The sequence below is a fragment of the Sinocyclocheilus anshuiensis genome, unplaced genomic scaffold (assembly GCF_001515605.1).
Source record: "Sinocyclocheilus anshuiensis isolate Anshui unplaced genomic scaffold, SAMN03320099.WGS_v1.1 scaffold304, whole genome shotgun sequence".
Lineage (NCBI taxonomy): Eukaryota > Metazoa > Chordata > Actinopteri > Cypriniformes > Cyprinidae > Sinocyclocheilus > Sinocyclocheilus anshuiensis.
In genome coordinates this window covers 1,259,139-1,280,926 of record NW_015555737.1, presented here as the reverse complement: position 1 = coordinate 1,280,926, position 21,788 = coordinate 1,259,139, and the positions used below count along the sequence as shown (strand labels likewise).

Genomic DNA, 21,788 nt, shown 5'->3' with positions numbered 1-21,788 from the left:
TTTGTTGGATGCTAAATGAGGGCGTGCTTTGTTTTTAGTGTCTCGAGCCCTCAAATTTGGTTCTCTGAGGTTAAAGGGCATCTGTTTTCTGTCTAGAAGTATGATTGTACGTGTCCACGATGTGTGTTTGCTTTATGAACAGCATCTTGAAGTAAATGTCATGTTAGTGGTCAGATGTTGTCATTAATAGTCGCTGTTTTGTGACCAAGTTGTATGTGGAATCCAAATATGCAATGACAAAAAAAAAAAAAAGATAATGGTAATAATTAACGTACATTTGAGTCCTCCTTGGCTTTTATACGAGGGTTCTGGCTTAATTGGCTTGATTGAAATCCAGATGTAACGTTTGTTGTTTATTTTAATGGTGCAAGGTGTCTGTCCTGCGTCACGTGTCACTGTTCCATGGTGGTGCACTTTTAATATTGTTTTTCTGCTGTAAAGTTCATCTGTTCATGTCGGTTTAGATCACTGCCTCTTTAACCTGCACCATATCAGTGTATAGCTACACTAGTATGTGCCATTGATGGATAAAGGCATGTGTTTTTGTCTGTCTAGGATCTCAACACCAGACAGTACTTTTCTAACTTAACAGTCAGTGTTTCCATTATCAATATCAGTGGACATATTTCATACATGGAAACAGATTGTTTTGTAACCTGGCTAATAAAATGTACACTAATGTTTCCATATGATTTAATCTGCATCTTGCACAGGTGGTGCACAGATGTACCTGAATATAAGGTTGCTGTTGTAGTAAGATGAACTATCGTGTGCCAACCTGATGTTTTAACCAAATCCACTGGTTCTGTTTGGGTAAATCTATGCAACATGGATTATGTTCTTTGAATGCATAAACCTTAACATGCGACATCAAGCGAGTGTCTGAATATATGTATATCTGTTAAAGAAAAAAAAAGAAATTAATTATATGAATATTGTATGTTTATTTTTATTTATTTATTTTTTACTTCCTCTTTATGGCACAGTACATATTAATCATATGCACTTTACGTTATTGTTTTCATAGGTTTCTAAATTTCATCGTAAAAAATGACAAAAAATATATATATGCTGATCAGAACTTTTTAACCAAATCCACTGGTTCTGTTTGGGTAAATCTATGCAACATGGATTATGTTCTTTGAATGCATAAACCTTAACATGCGACATCAAGCGAGTGTCTGAATATATGTATATCTGTTAAAGAAAAAAAAAGAAATTAATTATATGAATATTGTATGTTTATTTTTATTTATTTATTTTTTACTTCCTCTTTATGGCACAGTACATATTAATCATATGCACTTTACGTTATTGTTTTCATAGGTTTCTAAATTTCATCGTAAAAAATGACAAAAAATATATATATGCTGATCAGAACTTTTTTTTTTTTTTTTGTAAAGGAAAAAAAAAAATCTGTGTAGATGTGAAACATAATAATGCATATTTTATGTTGGTGCATAATTATGATGGCCAATTAAAACCTGTAACAAGTGTCATCAGTTTTATTTAGATCATCACACCTTTCAAAGTGTGATTTTTTTTTTTCTTTCAATTCAGTTCAATTCTTTCAATTCAGAATTCAGTTGCCGTAACCCGTGTGAATGTGATTTTGGTTATTTTTTTGATTTTGTAAATATATAGGATATTTTCTACAAGAAGAGGTCTGAATATTTATTTGGTCTGACGTTGAGCATGTGATTGTGATCAAGGTCAAACTCTGTCTGTACATATTGTATTCGTCTAACTGTGTAAGAAAGTAATATCTGGATCTGTTTAAAATCATGTGTTTGATCAATCCATTCCAACCTGTTTGACGAAATCAACAACATCTCTCAGAATGAAAACGATACGGTTAAAAAAAAAAGGAAAAAAGACAACACAAAATGTCCTGTCAAATTGAATGGTTGTCAAAGAGTTTCTATGTTTTTACATAGATGTTGCATGTTTTGTTAGATGTTTGTTGATATATTTTGCCTCCAGATTCAGTTTAAAAAGAGAGAAAAATTCAACACATCATCTGAAGTTGTATGCGGACTGTAAAAATGCTTGTAAAATGAGTCTTGTTTTTCACTTCATGTAAAAAAAAAAGTAGAAAAAAATCTAATGTTATGGTTTTGTGGTTGTCCACAGGATGTCATGAAATTATGCAAATTGTGCAGTAGAGAAAAAATATATGAAAGCTAAGAAATAAAATCTTTCTCCCTGCGTCTAAATAATAAAGAATAGATTCTATTTCAAATGTGAAAATGCATTTCATTGTTTTGATTCTATGATGCTTGTCTTGTCGACAGTTACATGGGAAATGTTAAATTTTTCATTATTATTTGATGGTTGTTTGTCGAATTAATTTATATATTGCAGAGTGCTTTGTCAGCCCTGTTTTAGGACCAGACCTTAGTCAGGTTAGATGCCATATTAAGTTTAACATGGGTAAAAACGAGACTGTGAGGGATCAGTCTTTACAATGGCACTCACTATATAAAGGTCCTAGATCACTCGATATTAGTGTATTGTGTGTGTATATATTTGTGATGTCAAACGATTCATCTCGATAAATCGCATCCAAATTAAAGTTTTTGTTCACATAATATATGTGTGTATACTGTGTATATTTATTATGTATATATTACAATACAAATCGTTGCAAAGCAACTTTACAGAAAATTAAGTTTCTACAATATTTAGTAGTAGCTTATCAGTGACTGTCAGTTTATGTACATATGGCAGAAATGTACGGAAAAATCAAAGATGTAATCAAACAGACGATTAACAGCAATTATTATGACTATTAACAGCAATTATTATATGATGCAATCAAACTTATAGCAAAGTCTTTACATGTAGTTTGGTGTTGAGTTATTTTTATAATAATAATAATAAAAATAATAAATGTTATTAAAATATAATGTGTATAATTTATATACATATAATAATACACATATAAGAAATATGTTTTCATGTAGAATGTAGATGGCATTTTAATTTTCATAATAATGATGATGATTTTTATTATTATATAAAATGTTTATCATTTATATAAATAACAAAATATGTAAATAAAATATTTTACATGTAGTATGAACACATTGTTTTTATTTAATATAATAATACTAATTATTATTATTTAATTATTATAAATATAATAATTATTATTATTTTTATTATTATTGAATAATAATATAATGAAATAATAATATAATATAAAATGTTTATCATTTATATAAAAATATGTATAAATAAAATATGTTTCATGTAGAATGAAGATAGCATTGTTTTTATTTAATATATTATTGTTGTTGATGATATTTTGTTGTTGAATAATATAATACTACTACTACTACTACTACTACTACTACTAATAATAATAATAGCATTATTAAATAATAATATTATAATAATTTATACTTATAAATATATTAGGTATTTGTAGTAATAGTAGTACAGATTTTATAAATATTTATGTAATTTATATTAAAATAAATATTATATCAAATAAACAAAAGTATTATTATAATTATTATCAGTAGTAGTAGTATTGCATGCAGATGGCGTTAATAATATAAAATTAATGTAAGTATTTATATACGTTGTGTAACCATAAGTATTATATAAAATATCAATAAAAACAAGTATTTTAAAAAAATCATTGCAGTTTATTTCTTTATGTGCCAAAAACGTACTGTACTCAAGTAAAAATGTAAATGCCAAATCTTCTTAATTGGCTTTCAGTGGGTATCACGGCACTTTTGTACGCATTCTTAATTGATTTCAGGAGGGTGTTACTTAGTATGTGTCGAGGAAGCATAAGGTGTTACTTAGTATGTGTCGAGGAAGCATAAGAGAAGGAGGAGGAGGAGGAGGAGGAGAGAGAGAGGGACTGGAGAGGGTTGCATTGCAAGAAGATCCGATCAAGGCTATTGCAATAAGAGGGCAGGAGAGCGGGGTGGGGGCAGAATGACGCTGATTCGGGGCTATTGATCTCTCCCTCCCCTCTATACGGGGTCAGTAGTTTGATCAGAGCGCGCGCAGGATCACACAGAAGAGCCACACACGCGCTTTTGTAACATGAAGCGGCGCGTATAGAGCTATCCAACAGGACACTCATCACCAATCCGATCCAGTCTGTCTCTAACCTGATGACGGGAAATAATACGATTATCCAGCAGCACAGGAGAACGACGCGTTATATCTCTGGAGAAAAGTAACTGGTGTGGACTGACAGATGATGGTGCGCTCGAGATCAACAGATCTGGCCATGAAGCCGTTCAGAATCTCGGTGCTGATGATGTTCCTCTTCGCATCTGTTCATATCTCGTGCCCATCGCAGTTCCCCAGTCCGCTCATGTAAGTACTTTAACGTTGTTGTCTGTGCAGTTGTGTGTGCAGAAGAGCGTCACAGTGTTTCAACTGTTGATTAAAACGCTTCTTTTTTTGTTCTTTCATTCAGTTTGAACGTGCGTAAGTGTAATTGTACGTTTTTGTGAGTGTGTATATCGTGCTGGATGCATAATACACAAACTATTTATTTACTTGTGTGCAGTTTAACATGAATTTAACGCATCGTATGTAATCTGTATACTTTATTTAGATTTTTGTTTCATTATAAACAATAATTGTCTACATCTATATGCCCCAATAATGGTCAATAACGTCCAAACGCTTATAGACTTATAGACAATATATAAATTCTGTTCAATGATGTTAAGAGGTAACGTTGTTTAATAATACAGCAGACAAATACACAATCGATATTATGAATTATGTTGAATGATTGGGGGAGGAGACATTATTTCCCATTATTGATTTGTTTATCAAGACATGAAGTTATTCACTCTTAAATGTTTTTCATGTCTTTTCCAAGCGAGACTGCTGATAAGCACAACTGTTAAGATCCAAACAAAGGAACAAAAAGCACCTTAAAAGTGTTCTGTAGGACTTGTGAGCGAAATCCCAAACCTTCTGAAGTCTTCTGATTATGATCTTCTCCTCCAGTGATCTTGAGAGCCTGTGGGACTGAATCAGTGAGTCAGAGTTGAACTATGATTTGTAAAAAAATCAGTACAATTTGTTAGCTGGTTTAACCAATTGAAAAGAACTGGCTCAAAAGCATGATTCATTCATTGCTCCAGTTCTTAAAATCTGACTCAGCGATCTGTTCACAATGGTTCTTCAGCTAAACACTCTCTTTTAGATTATTGGTGAATTTTGACAAATTAAGGTCTGTTAATCTCGCAAACATATTGTGTGTATGTGTTTAACTTTTTACTGACACTAATCTTAAGGTTATAAGCCAGGTTAAAGCTTTTACCTCCTGTGGTTTCCATTTCACCTTCACCTTATGTAATCTTTTCCCATGATTTAAGATTTTTCACTTTACAAATATCATTCAGCATGAGATATTTAACTGAACATAGACTAATTATTTTACCTTGCTAAAGATGTCCAGATTATTTGCTCCAATGTTACTTGAATAAAAGTTCAGGATTGCTTTAGTTAATGTATTGCATAACAATATTCAACAGAATTGCATTGTGACCATGTATGGCACACAAACGATTGTGTTTGTGAGAGACAGATGTGACCTGACAGATGGTTGAGCAGTTTTCTGTTTTGAGCTGGCAAGTCTTTTGTTAACCTGATATTTAAATGAGTCTGTATAGCAGACAAGTTAAATCGTATGCAAAAAGTAAGTTTAAACTATTGTGGATGTGCACGATTGTGAATTTGTACGGAAGGCCCATTGCTGTTCCCCAGCTCAGTACATTGAGGTATTCCTGTTGTTAGCATGTTTCAGGACAGATGCATCTGAGATGAATTGCCCTTATTGTCTGCACTGCTGCTTAAAAAGTGATTGTTTCACCAGGTGGTTGTGACAGCAGAACAAGAGATTTGTCAGTTTCCTCACTGTTATACAATCTTAACATGCCACAGATTTTTACGTGCTTTCATAAATCTATAAAATGTAATTTCTGAATGCAGTAATAGACAGAATTGGTGTATTTTTACATCGTGACTGTGGTCTCAAATTGTGTTTTATTGCATGGTGTGAAGAGCATTAATGCAATGCATTAAGATAACGATTTACAAAGATTATGTAAGAAGCTGGACCTTTTGATTTGACCACCTGTTTGTTCTGCACTAGAACATGCATTCAGGAAAAACAAACCTCTTGGGTGGCCTGAACTGACGTAGATCAATATATTTGTAATGGCCGTAAAAACCAGGAAATAATTGTTCCGCATAACAAATGCTTTTGTTAAATGGGCTCTTCAGGTAGATATCTGAGAATCTACGTCAATAATGCATTGCTTTAAAATAATGAAAAAGAATGATATGCCTTTGTGTTATTTTCAGTTGTTGAAAAGGTTGTCTTGAAAAGGTTACAGCAGAATAGTACAGTGTAAATTAAAAGTAAGGGGGAAAGCTTCAAGGAATGGATCACCACAAATTGAACATTTGCTGAAAGTCTAGTATAGAAAGTATAGCCCTCAGGCCATATGTAGATGAGAATGTTTCTTCAATGGAACAGATTTCGAGAAGTTAGCATTACATACTTGCTCACCATTGGATACTCTGCAGTGAATAGGTGCCGTCGGAATGAGAGTCCAAACAGCTGATGAAAACATCACTAGTAATCCACATACTCCAGTCAATCAAATTATCATATTGTGAAGTGAATAGCAATTATTGTTTCTGGCTAAAATGTGAGTACTCTATCCATAATATTGCTTTTGCCAGTGAAAAGTCGTCTTGTCTGAATCAGGAGAAAAATATGCGCAGAAAAACAAGAAAAACAGTTCTAAAAAATGTTCTAATAATGGATTTGTTTACTACAAACACATGGCTTCTCACTTCACAAGACGTTAATTTATGGACTGGAGTCATGTGGATTGGTTGTTGTTTTATTGTGATGTTTTATCAGCTGTTTGGACTCTAATTCTGACGGCACCCATTCGCTGCAGAAAATCCATTGGTAAACAAGTGATGTAATGCCAAATATCTCCAAATCTGTTCTGATGAACTACATCTTGGATGACCTAAGGTTAAGTAACTTTTCAGCAAATATTCATTTTTGGGTGAACTGTCCCTTTAAGATAACTCATTTCTCGAAATTCGAGCATGGCACTGTGTCATTACGTCACGTCTGTAAACATAAAGAAGTTGTCCCGGCTACTAGGCTATCGCGTGTGAGGATGCTGCAGGTGGAGGATCTTTGTAGCCTTTTCTCACAGCAGCTGGAATAATTAAATTTATCATTTTGATGGCGGATTGTAATCCAGAAAGGATTAGTTGTTTATGAAACACATGTGAATGAAATTAAATTATATTCCAGTTTTAAATGTGCTTCTGATTACAGATAGCCTGGGATTACACAAGATTTGTATTTTAAAGACAACCAGTTCGAAGGGAGCATAATTTGCTTTTTGGGTTAAAAGAATTTCTTAATACGAAATTCGAAGATTATGACAATTAGAGTTTAGACTGTAGTACAGAAATTGAAATCTACTTGCTTATACACACTATACTCATAATCACGCAACGCTGATGTTGTTAACATTAACAATTTGAGAATAAAGTATAACACTTGCGGTGTTCGGCCAATCACAATGCACTGGGTCAGCTGGCCAATCAGAGCAGACTGCGCTTGTCGGAAGGAGGGACTTTGTAGAAAACGAAGCGTTTGAGAGAGGCGGGGCATAGAGGACCTACAATAATGTACAGTATTTGAAAAATAATGTGTTTTTTGAACATTAAAGCATGTCAACATATTCTGTTACACCAAATACACAAAATAATGATGTTTAAAAAAGCATCATATGACCCCTTTAACATATTTAACCATCTCCTTTAGTTGTGAGAGATACTTTAAAGTAATACTATGTGTATGTGTGTCAGTTTTTTTGTTTTGCATATACTGTAGCTAATTTTTGCTTCCCACAATTAGTTTTATTTCTGTCTGTTCTTGGATGTACAACGGTTGTTGAAACCATTACTGTGGGAGAGAAAGAAAAGGTGCATCAAGACAAAAACAGCAAAAAACTAATAAATAAAACACTTTCGGCTTTCCCTCCCATCTGTGCCTCAGATACACTTATAAAGGAAGTGAGAGTACTCAATAACTAATCCACTCAATTTGGAGCGACATAAGCCACACTGCTCCTCTGGTTTCTTTCAGTTGGTAGTATTAGTGCAGAAACAGGCTTTTTAGAGAGGGAACTGAGGGAGGATTCCCACAGAGAGATGACGCAGGTGATCACTGTGACTGTGTCCTCTTGACAGCCTGAGACACCTGTCCCTCAGTCCCACACTCATCCACTTACTGACAGAGACGCCACTCACCTGTGGAGAGGACAAGATCAATGTTATGCTGTAATAAGCGGTATGTTTAGGAGCACACTTAAAAAGAGTAGTTCAGCCAAAAAAGAAGTCTCATTTCATTAGCTGTGCAAAGTTTGTTTTATTATTATTATTTTATAATAGAAGCTCTGCTAGCAAGCAGACCAAAATCAGCATATTAGAACGATTTCTGAAGGATCATGTAACACTGAAGACTTAATGTAATGACAGTTGAAAATTCAGCTTTGTCATCACAGGAATAAATTACATTTTAAAATATATGAAATAGAAAACAGTTATTTTACATTTTCATAATATTTCACAATTTTACTGTATTACTGAATTTTTGATACAGCCTTGGTTAGCATAAGAGGCTTGTTTCAAAACGTCTTTCTTACCCCAAACCTTTAGGGTTTGACAGACTTGTGTTGCATTTAAGGTATACATTTTATTAGTTAATTCCCTGAGAATGAAACACTGACTTTGGTGTTGCTAGTGCCTTGCTCAACATTTTAAACTACAAATAATAACAAGATTCATCAAAGCGTGCAAGTTTAGTTGCATTAGAGCTTTGTTTTATCTGTCCTAACTGACCCAAGTCTAACTGAAATGGTGCCCCCTTAATAAATAGTTGCATGGTTCCCTGGTCTAGAACCTTGCATTGTTCCCAGCAGCAACTGTTTAATGTAAGCGTAGCCATAAGTTCTTTAAAAAGAAAAAAAGCTTAGAGTCACAGTTCTGTTCCCCTGTCAGATGAGCGCTAATCCTCAGCCTGTAAAGGGATTAAATAGCTTATTATAGAGGAGCGCAGGGAAGTCTCTGAATGGACCTTGGAAATGGAAGTGAATGAAAGCACACATTCGCTGGAATAAACTTATTATGATCACTGACAAATTACCTTTTTAGCAGAATTCATCTAAAGAACTGTGGATGTTTCCTTTGATTAAACATTTTATCTTACCTACTGTACTAGATAGACGTATCTTTTAATTCAAGATAATGCTGTTGGATGTAAAAGATACATGAACAGTTAGGTAACACTTCACTTGAGGCCTGTATGTATTATACATTATAAAAGTTTTCTTATTGCATTAATTATGCCTCAAAATGCACCATTGTATGTTCTTATAAATAATTGCAACATCATGGCTACACCTTTAAAGAGCGAAATGCATTAAACCACATGATAATCAACCAATTTTAAGCATAGTAAGAAACCTGCAAGTATTGTAGTATATCTTAACTGTGATTAAAATTAAGTACTTTCATTATACTGTAGATCAAGCTTCAACTTAAAGGAATAGTTCACCCAAAAATGAAAAATTGCTGAAAATGTACTCTCCCTCAGGCCATCCCAGATGTAGATGAGTTTTGTTTCTTCATTGGAACAGAATTGGAGAAATGTAGCATTACACTCTGTGGTGAATGGGTGCCGTCAGAATGAGAGTCCAAACAGCTGATAAAAGTGATAAAAGTCGTCTTGTCTGAATCAGGAGAGAAATATGCACAGATCAAGCACATTTACAAGTGAAAACAATCTAAAACGGTTCTTAACAAATATGTTGCTCTATTTCGATGTGGGATGGACTTTCACTGGAGGAAGCGTTATTTTGAATGATTGATTCATTATGGACTCATATTTGTTAAAACGCCTTAATGATGAATTTACTTCTTACAAACACACAGCTTTTCACTTCACAAGACGTTAATTGATGGATTGGATTTGTGGGAATTACTTATGGATTATTGTGATGTTTTTGTCAGCTGTTTGGACTCTCATTCTGATGGCACCCATTCACTACAGATGATTCATTGTTGAGCAAGTGATATAATGTTACAGTTTCTCCAAATCTGTTCAGATGAAGAAGCAAACACATCTACATTTTCAGCATTTTTTTATTTATTTATTTTTGATTCAACTATTTCTTTGAGTGTTTCGTACATCTGCAGACATTTAGACTTTGTTGCATCAGTACATGAGTCATGGTGGTTGTGAGAAACTTGGCTTTTCTTCCACCATAAAACCTGGCAGCGTGTGTGGTTGTAAGTTTACTAGGTAGTGTGCAACATCCTGTGAGTGAAGGAGGTCTGATTGGTAATGGCTTATTTACAGGGTAAAGGTTTTAAAGAATGTGTGGGACTTTACATGGCTGGAGGCATAGTTGCAAACAGGATATTTTGACTTAGCAGACTTGGTGCAAAAAAGTGCTAGTATAACCATATCTGTCCACCTCTGCTCGTTAGAAAGCACTTCAGACAACAGATTGTCTCATTGCAGCCTACATCTGTGCTTCTGTGTTTCCAGCCCCTGAGGAAAAAAGCGTATGACAGAAGAATAGAATGAGCGCTAGAGGAGAAGGATGGAGGAGCCTATATTAAATTCAGAATTCTTTGCAGCCCATCTATCTTTTTTCACTTCCTTTTTCAAATTCGGTTCTGACCCCAATACAGAAAGCACTGGAGGGTTCTATTATACTAGTATTGACGGTCTGGGTTCATGATTTAAACTTGGATGACTGCTGTGGATATGTGTGTTTTTGTTCTTCTGGGAAAGAGAGTAAGACCCTGGCCTTTTTCTCTGGTATCACAAAGTCACTGAACATTTGCTACTCAGCTTCTTTTATGTAGACAGCAGACTTTTGTTCTCTCACAAAAATAATACATGAGAGGGCAGAATGCTTTACCGAATATTTCTGTGCAGCATGAGTGAGTGAGAATGTTTAATAATTAAAGATTAGAAATGATTTCATATACACTACATAATGTTTTTGAAAAAGGCTTACTAAGACTGCAGTTGTTTTATTAAAATACAGTAAAAATAGTATGCTGTGAAATATTATTACAATTTAAACCGTTTTCTATTTTAATATTTTTAAACAGAATTTTCAGTATCCATTACTCGTCTTTATCCTTCAGAAGTAATTCTAATATGCTGATTTGGTTCTCAAGAAACATTTTTCATCGTAATCAGTGTTGAAAATAGCTGTGATGCAATCATTTTGTGGAAACAGTGATACATTATTTGTAAATTATATTCATTATTTGATTATTTTTTTATTTAATTAAATGTTTTAAGGAAATTAAAAGTTTTATTTAGTGAGGACACGTTTCCTCAAAAATAAATAAATAAAAAATAAACAACAAACAAATAAATAGTGCTCAACTTTTGAACATTTTATATTTTGCTAAAATATAAAATGCATATTGTATAAAAACAAATGAGTGTTTAGGATCACAGTTTGTCAGAAATACAGTTCTTCAAGAGATGATACCTCTAGTTTTCCGGTGGACTTCACACTTCGCAAACACCTCCTGAATTTCTCATCGTGGTTTGGGTCATTTTAGATCTGTGATCACAGAGGCCATGAAAGACATGTGACTTCGTCCCGATGTCCATGAATTCACTCCTCTTTTCATCTTGCAGTGTAACATCAAGGAATATCATGAAGAAAGAGAGTTTCCATCAAAGTGTGGTTGTACAGTAGGATTAATTATTAATATTAATTGGATGTTATATAACCACGCGGAGCAGTCATTGGAACCACTTCTCTGAATTTTTGTCTTGTAGAACAGGTCTGCAACCATGTGCGGTTTATAAGATTTACAAATTGTAGGAATTGTAGGTTAAAGATGAAAGATTTTGCTTTCTCAAAATATAAATACTTAAAAATATGGAAGAGTAACACTTTGAGGGATCGCCAGTTTTGTGTTATTCTGCAGATGCATTTCATTTTGTACATTTGTGCTTTTATTTTAAAGTTCATGCGAAATGTTCTTATTTTGCATACGTTCGCTGATTGTTTCCAGGTAGGTAACTTATTTGTGTTTGTACAACCCTTTGTCTGCTAAGTTTGATATGCCCAGGTTTATTGAGGATTTGACTTGCTTGATCGATTTTTGCGTCACCTTGATCAAATAAATGAGCCATTTGTTTAGTTCAGACAATCAGGTAGGGTCACACAAACTACAAAATTAAAGCACAGCATTTACAAAACACAACAAACGATCACTAAAGCCATTTCTGAGGTACACATGTTTGTGCTTGAAGCGTTTTGCGTTTGCTCTGAAGGACAGGGTTTTTTTGTACGTTCACCAGGTTATTCATCTTGAGTTCTTGCTTGCAGTGTGCTAACTGACTATATAGTCATTTGTAGCTGCTTCGTGCTATTTTTAAATCGTGCATATTAAAAGCACCTGTCATGAGATCACATTTGCTGTAACTCTTCCATACTGCAAATTGCTTTCGATATGACTCACATATGTAGCTGTCTTCATGACTGTGGCTTAGTTACTTCATAAAGACTTGAATTGTTTTCCATCACATTTTCTGACCCCTCTAGGTATATATTTAGATTGCAATTGTGTATTTAATAGGAGTGTTTGTGTTTGCAGGATAAAAGAATGGGTAGATCAACTGCAGCAGGAGCTGGTTTCTCTAGCAGACACAGCCAGCGCTGGGAATAATCTAAGACAGGTCAGAGGTCCAAAGGCCTTCACACTTTACCACGCACACACACCCCTGTACATATTGATGTATGTGTATTTTAATGTGTATTCACCCCAACAAATCATAAGCGAGAGTTAAGCCTCAATAAAAGCCTGCTTAATTATCAAAACAATCATTACCGGTAAACCATCATCTCGTTACCTCATTACCAGAGTCCCTAATGAGTGTCTTTTTCTCTCCGTTATGGCAGATCTTTATGGATAATCAGAATTATTTCACTGTGAAAACAAATAATGCGGCACAGCTTGTGGAAACAGCGGCAAGGAATATAGAAAATTTTTTGAAGAAGCGAGCCACAGCTCTAGAGGTAAGACCATCCTGCTTTATTTGATTTTAGTTGCATAAACATCAAAAGATATAAAGTACACATGTAAATATATATATATATAGCTCATGTAAAAAATGTCATTCATCTTAACATACATATTTACAAATGAAACATGCTTTTATTTTTAAATGTTATTATATTTTATATTTTACATATATGTCTTAAATATATACAGGTATGCCTGTGTATTTATAATATATACATAGAACACACAATATATGTGTGTGTGTACAATGAAACATACTTTTATTTTTAAATGTTATAATATTTAATATTTTACATATATTTCTTAAATATATACGGGTATGCCTGTGTATTTATAATATATACATAGTACACACAATATATATGTGTGTGTACTATGAATATGTGCATACACAAACATTTATTTTGGATGCGATTAATAGCGTTTAATCGATTTGACAACACTCATTTAAAATAATTAAAATGTGTTCTAAATATGCCTGTCAAGGCATAAGTTACTGAATGACATTTTTGTGGTTGTCTTCTGTAAATCATGGTGAAAATGTATGATAGTCATTATTTTATGCTCAGAAAAAGATCAAATTAACCTGGACACATTCTAATGTTTGAAAAAAATTAAAGCTGTATTAAACTTTTATTGTTTTGATGCTTGATTCATATATAAAACATTGATTTTTTTTTTTTTTACATGTTCAAAGCGTTAGATAGTTTGTCTGTAATTTGTAAACCATGATGTAATCAAGAGCCAGTGGTCGCAGTTGTACATTTAGAAAGCTTGTTGACTTGCTTGTTTGGAGTTGAACAGATGCCCCATAGACGGCAAAATAAAATTGCATCTACCCTCTTGTGTGCTCGTACTGACCTGCATCTGATCTATGCATTAGTGAGTATGTGTGTCCGCGCACACGCCAGCTGGCATATCCTTTGGAAAGATGGATGGACGGATGCCAGCGGGTTATAATTGTTTTTTAGCCTTTGAAAGATTCTGGGTGTCTGCGCCCGCTGCAGATGTGTGGGGCTTTCCCCGCTTCACTGATGCCCGTCTGCAGACCTGGAGGGGGTTTGGCATGGCTGCTGTGTTTGTCTACCCGTGGCTCCATTAGCATGCAGAGGAAGTCTCAGTAGTGGTCAAGGCTGTTGGGCGATGATTGTATTAGTTTGTGTGAATAATGTTGTTGTCTTTGCAGAGAGGCAGGAGAGGGAGAGGGATGTTTGGACTGGTCCTTCTCAGCCCATTACTCAGGTGTTCTCTCGTCTTTTAGTGACAGACAGACTGGCCTTTGGGAATTTCCTTGCTCTTTCACTCACATCTGTCTCAATAAGACACTCGTGCGCATGTTTTTCATCCCCACATCTCTCGGCCTCCCCAGAACACGTAACATTGACTTAAATGTTTCACTAGAATAGATTTAATCTTTTTTACCTCACAATTTGTCACACAATTGTCTTGTGTATACGGACAGGAAGATTAGAGTGGGCCGATGGAGTGATGGTTTCATTTGAGGTTTTGCAAGACTGGATATTGATTCCTTTTCTTGGAAATGCCACAAGGAGGTCGTTTACTAAGACACTAATGAGATGTTTTGCTACTGTACTTAAGTTGTTTATGAAGGCTGTTTGTGTAAACAGTATTGATTGCTTTTATTTATATTTTTACTTCTTTTTGTGGTGCTAGTGTGAGTATTAAACTTTGGCATGTAACTCACTCTGTTGTTCGTGCTTCGGAAATGAATGCTGTCTCAAATCAGATGTATGCTCTTGCTTTTCATTAGCATTCAGGTAGTGGACTATCAAATAAGCAAAAAAAAATAAATAAATCCTGATAGGAGAGTTTTATTTTAGTATTACTTGTAATATATTTTTATTAATATTTTGAATTAGCTTTTTATTTTTCAGTTTTAATAAGGTTTTGTTAATTTTTATGTGCTTTAAAAATGCTATTTTCAGACTTCATTTAGACTTCATTAGCATTCAGGTTTTTACCTAGTGGACTATCAAGTAAGCAAAAAAGAAATACCTGAACAGTGTTATATTACAATTATTTGGATTATACTTTTATTAATATTTTGAATTAGCTTTTTATTTTTCACTTTTAATTTAAATGTCATTTATTAAATGTATGTGCTTAAAAAAATACTATTTAGTATACTATATTTCTTTTTTTTTATTGCCAGTTTGTAATTTTAGTGCTTCAACTTAAACTTTCAACTAGTTAAAAAAAACGTATTTCTAATTTTTATTTAGTTTAGTTTAATTTAGGTTTTTATTTAATTTAGTATTTTATATAATATTTGTTTTATTTTAGTTTTATTTAATTTAACAATTAGTTTTATTTGATAAATAACAGTAATACATATTCCATAGGCTTACATTGAAGGAGGGTTTTGAGTCATCTAAGAAATCTTGTTGCTGTTAATTTTTTTTTCTACTCTGATTTTTTTTTTGCAATTAACCTTGAACATCTTGACACTATTTCCTGCTTTCCTAATTTAATTTGAGCCTCAAGTGTGTTATGGTTTTTAATAATAATTATTATTTAATGTTACATAGACATTTATGATTACTTTCTGAAAATATCCCATTGACTGTAAAATGTTTGGTATTGGAAATCTGACAGTGATGACTTCATTATATTTTGCATACTGAATTGTGATTAGTCTTTTGCATCCATTTGCATACCGAATAATGTGGCTTTTTTTGCATCTATTTAACCTTCTACTTGCCTTTACACTACAAAGATGGTGTCAGGCTGTGTGCTGATTCTCCTGCACAGCTGACAAGATTCTGAGCTCTGATTCAGCTTTTCATTAACAGAACTAAAGCTTAAAATCTAATCTTGGCTAAAACTTTTACACCATTCTTTCTCTGCTTCACAGCCACTGCTATTTCCTTAAGGAAATGCAAATCTATTTTTTTCCCCTTTTTTCCTGTTTTTTTTTTCTTTTTTTTTTCTAGTGATTGATGAAAATTTTAATCGCAGGCATATCTTCCCCTAGAGCTGTCGTCAGCTGACTAAATAAAGAACTGTTTTAGCACCTGTCTCTCTGTTTTTCTCAGCCACTGCACCATTCTGAAAACACAGACTCAAGCCCTCAGCCTTCTCAGCTCCAACCTCTGTGATCTGCTTTGATAATGCAGATGAAACGCAGCGTGGCTTGGTTTCAAGCTTGAGAACCTGATGTTTGTGTGTCACATGTGGTCTGTAGGCCTTTTCCTCATTATGGTGTGTTTTTAATATTTGCAGGTCAACAGCCACTAGAGCTAGCTATGCAGCACGCAAATAAGCCGCAACCTCTCACATGTGGCGTGTGTGTGTTGTTAGGTTTGTGACGGTTTACCAGTAGGCAGCTTTACCTTTTTCCTGGGGTCCATTCTTTGTACCTCGCTTAATACATCTGAGATGATTTGAAAGATTCCAGATCTAGTAATCGTGATAACTGATCTCTGGCTAATTTGGTTCTTCAAACGAATTTGCGGATTTGAAGCGATTGGCTGGCGGCAAGACAGCAACGTAATGACATATAAATAAAAAAGACACCTGGCGAAAAACTTGACAAATTTCTGGAAACAGCCAAGCGAACAAAACTACATAAATGTAATAGTAGCTAAATGAAATGTGCACTGTTTTTATTTTATTTTAATTTTTTTGACATTATTCCCAATTATTTATATTCATGATTTCTAGTATTTGTACAGGCTTTACATTTTTATTTCAATGTTGTAATTAGCAGTTCATTTCATTTTATCTTTGAAGCAGATTTGTTATGTGACAGCGTTAATTAAAGTTTCTTAAGGGTCAAGATCAAGTTATCTGCATCTCCTGTGCTCCATCAAGCCACTCCCATAATAGCTGTCATCACTCCAATTAACTGTATAGCATGTGTGTAAGACTCCAATACAATTATAAAGTAATTATTTCATCATGAATAAATGTTTCAACGAGTAAACCTGGCTGTGTTTATAGAAGGTATTATAGATGACTACACAACATTATCAAATTTTTTTATTCATTTTTAAATTATTATTATTGTAAATTATTGTCCCTTGATCAGTAGGGTACTCTTCTATTAGGGTACTTCTCATTTTGACATTTGTGAGTGTGTTGATTAGAGTAAAAACCCATGGATGTGTAGATGGCACACACAAACACACAAGCATAAGGCATACAGAGGTCCAAAACCACATTCAATGTCCAATTTAAACTTGAAAATAAAGATGTAACATTTCAAATAACAAGAAGAACAACAACAACAATAATACATTTCCTAGATGATTCTTAATTAAATTAATACATTGTCTTTATAATAATAATAATAAGACATTGTATTATTTTTTATTTTGGATAATTTTTATTGATTTATGATTATTACATAATTTTTAATGATTCTAAATTAAAAGTAATACAGTGTCCTTAATCCAATACAAAGTATAATGTATAATTATTATTATTATCATTATTTATTGTTGTTGTTATTTGTTTATTTTTAAATTCTTCTAAATTAAATTTAATACAGTGTTTTAAATTATATTATTTTATTAAGCAATTTTTGCCACTTTCAATCCCATAATGCACCGTGCAAGCGTTTAAGCTCAACTTCCATAGGAATGAATTGAAAACGCTCGCTCCGTGCCAGTGGAAACGCACGTAAGTCTTTTAGCCAGGTTACAACCATCATCTCGCTCATCTTCAGCTGTGACTGTATTTGTATGTGTGTGTGCTGGGTAGGGCTGGGCAAAAAATCGAAGATGCGCATGAAAATCGCATTCGATTTTTTGCACAGCCCTAGTGCTGGGGTGTAAGTTGATCGATCCAGTGGCCTGGTTTGTCTTAGACAAGTCTGGTCTCAGCCCTGCGTTTGATCCTGTCTGCTTCGACATGCATTATTAAACAGCCTTCTCCTCCCCTTGATCAGCACTGTATCTAAGATAACCAGCCTCCAGCCGGCCACACTCATCCTGGGGCATGTTGGTGCACAGCAGGTCGCTCTCATAAGTGGCCGTACTGAGCTGCAGGGTCGTGTCGCACGCTGGGCTCAGGAAGAGTCCTCTCCACCTTCTGTACATCCTATAAATCCCATGACTTCAAATTATTTCGGATGCATTACAGAGACCAGACGTCCCATCATATGTTACTGTTTGCAGCTCGCGCCCACAGTCCAACTTTTCCCAGCTAGTGAAATGTTTACCGCCTAATTAAAAGGCATTTCTTCAATCTGTGGGATGAAGTCTTTTTGTTTTTTTGGTCGTTTAATTATCTTCTCTAGACTGTGCATATGTGTCTGCTTGGTCCAGCTAAGTAGATAGTGAAATGTTTACTGCTTAATTGACATGCATTTCCTCAATCTGTAGTGGGGGCTGTTCCGATTTTCACAGTTCTGTCCATATTTTCCTGAGAAAATATGAATAGGATCTCAGAGTAGACAATGTTGAATATCACACTGACACCAAGCAGAATTACTGTGGAAATTATTGCTTCTAGGCATGGCACTCCAGTAAATATGCATTTTGTCATGCAGTGGAAGTTGTAATTTTTCACCTAATAGTTATCTACAGAAAATCAGAGTGAATAATTCACCCCCCTTCATGTTCCTATTAATAATAGATGTGAGGCGTTTGTTTGAGAATAGCTGGATCATTGCTATCCACGTGCAATAGGAGAGGTTTGTGAGAGGGAGATGGATAGTTAGATCAGAGAATTTTGTCTCATAGAATCATTCAATGTTCAGCTAATTTTAAACAATTTGTTTGAAGTTTAATTCCACCCTGTTACTAGTAGAAGGAGTATTATGTTGCAAGAAAAAGTAACAGACTGATTTATGAGCTGATATGTAGATGTATCTCTTAAAAACAATTATTTCACTCTAAATTAAAAACAAGGCTCCTTCTCCAAAAGGAAAAATGTGTAAATAAGTTTATATGTCTACATACATATATAATGTGAAATCAAAATCAAAAGTTATATAAGATATAATAATTTAAAAAAAAAGTGTATATAGTATATAAACAGTGTTGGGGGTAACGCATTACAAGTAACGCAAGTTACGTAATCAGATTACTTTTTTGAAGTAACTAGTAAAGTAACGCATTATTTTTTAATTTAGAAGGAAATACTAGCTGCGCCCTCTACTGTACACACGTGAATTTGCATTTCCTTCAGCCTGGGGCGTATTCATTTCACTTCTGTTGTGAAAAGGGCTTTTACATTTGTTAAAGAATAACTTTTTTTTATTAAAAATAAACAAGCAAGCCCTGCCCAGATTTAAAAAGTAACTCAAAAGTAACGTAACGCATTACTTTCCATAAAAAGTAACTATGTAACGTAATTAGTTAATTTTTTAGGGAGTAACACAATATTGTAATGCATTACTTTTAAAAGGAACTTTCCCCAACACTGTATATAAAATATATATAAAAAGTAATGTCTGTCTGTCTGTCTGTCTATCGTATTTGCCCTGCAAATTCATTACTGTATCGCATTATATATCATTATTGTCCATGATGATTTGATTAGTGTTGCAAAAGGGTGGAACATTTCAGAAAACTTCCAGAATTTTGGGAAAATTTCCAAGGGTTTTTGGAAACTTTCAGAAAATTTTGGAAACTTTTGGAAAGTTTCTGGAAATTTACTAGAAATATTCTGCGTCTTTGCAACCAATTTTGTCATTTTTAACTATATTACAGTAAAATACTTACATTTATTAGTGTTTTTGTGGAAGTGCAAAAGACCAGGATGTAATTATTTTTGAAAATTACAATAATAAGAATGACTTTTTTGTATTACAATAATGACAATGGGGGTATGCTTTTCTTTACAAAATATCATAGAATTTCTTGATACACAAAATATCTTTCTTTCTTTTTTTGATTTGGTGGTGAAATATGACCCTGGTTTATGAATCATACTCGGTTCTTGACCCGTTGGATCTTATTGAGATTATTACAGTGCCAGCGGTGACATCCAATCGATGTGGTCTTTGTCCTCCAGCTGTTGTGTTGGTGTTTATTAAGCCTGGCCATGTTATTTCGGTTTGATAATGGGAGCTGGGTTGTGGATCTTCTCAAAAACTGAATTATTAATATAATTTTTGTGTGTGGCTGTTTGTAAGAGCCATGTGAAAAGTAATTAAGAGCTGAATAATTTATATTAAATCACCTAGTCATTTAGGGTTGGCTTGGGGCAAAGCTAGTGTCTCTTTACATTCTGTCTTCCTTCCTTACAGACTTCGTTTGACACTTGAAATGATTTCTCTGTCCCGTGTGCATACATCCCAGACTGCCTGTTCTCTGCTATGTCAGATCATTAAGCACAGCTAAAGTGTGATCCTTCTGACACCGTCTCAAATTGGGATCCCTCACCTCCAGGCGAAATATGTCCTTTCGTATAGACAAATGGCATGAAGTCCACCCCAGAAGAGACTTTTATTGCTCAAAGGTTGCTCTTTCTGCTTGGAAGACTTGAAGTCAGCATGAAATCAAAATTGATGTTTTTTTTTTTATATATAACTTTCTTGATACATTTTCCTGGTCTTATTGTACAACATTCAACAGGGTGCATTATTCTGAATGAACAAAAAAATATTTGTTTTTGTGATCTTTATCAAATAAATATTTTGCTCTGCCTCTGAAACAACTTTTTTTGGCTGACATAACCTATTGGATCATGTTAACCCAAGAATACAAAAAAAAAAGACTTTAAAACAAAAGTAGGGAAGGACTTTGTTTTGCAGTTGATAGGATGGTGAAAATTGGAAGTAAAATGGGTTGCAAATGCCATTTAATGTTGTTAATTCTCGGATACACTACCATTCAACGGTTTAGGGTCAGTAAGAAATGTTATGTGTTTTTTATTTTGAAAGAAGAGTCATTTAATAAAAAGAAAAAATATGTTTACTACAACTGCATTTATTTGACCAAAAATAATGTAATATACAGAAATATAATTACAATTTAAAATAACTGTTTTATATTTGAATATACTTTAAAATGTATTTTATTACTGTGAAGGAAATGTGCCCCCGTATTCCTGAAAAGGCGGGAAAGGGCATCGGGTTTTACATTCTTGGAGCCTGGACGATACGAGAGAGAGAAGTTGAACCGGCCAAAGAAGAGTGCCCATTGGGCTTGACGTGAACTCAACCTCTTGGCCGAACGAACATATTCCAAATTCTTATGGTCCGTCCAGACAAAGAAGGGCTGTGCTGACCCCTCCAACCAGTGGCGCCACTCACCCAAGGCCAGCCTGACCGCCAACAGCTCCCGATTGCCTACGTCATAATTCCGTTCTGCTGGGCTCAGGCGGTGAGAGTAGTAGGCACAGGGATGTACCCTCCCATCTCTAGGGGACCGCTGAGAAAGGACCGCACCTACTCCAAGCTCGGAAGCATCCACCTCCACAATAAACTGACGTTCAGGGTCTGGAAACGAAAGAACAGGAGCAGAAATGAATCGGGACTTGAGGTCATCAAAGGCCCCCTGAGCTTTCGAATTCCACCTAAACGGTACCTTAGTAGAGGTAAGAGCTGTCAAGGGTGCAGCAACCTGACTAAAGTTTCGGATGAAGCGCCGGTAGAAGTTGGCGAATCCCAGAAACCGCTGCAGAGCCTTGCATGAGTCTGGAGGTGGCCACTC

At 34.4% G+C, this 21,788-nt stretch overlaps 1 protein-coding gene across 1 annotated transcript in view; it reads left to right on the top strand.

The window, feature by feature from the left end:
- Window positions 1-3,857: 3,857 nt before the first annotated feature.
- Window positions 3,858-21,788, top strand: part of LOC107673139 (voltage-dependent calcium channel subunit alpha-2/delta-1-like) — a 127,233-nt gene continuing 109,302 nt past the window's right edge. Inside the window, 3 exon segments of the mRNA XM_016466623.1 lie at window positions 3,858-4,347; window positions 12,733-12,814; window positions 13,038-13,154. Of these exon segments, the coding sequence (XP_016322109.1) occupies window positions 4,226-4,347; window positions 12,733-12,814; window positions 13,038-13,154 (321 nt within the window). The 5' untranslated portion in view covers window positions 3,858-4,225.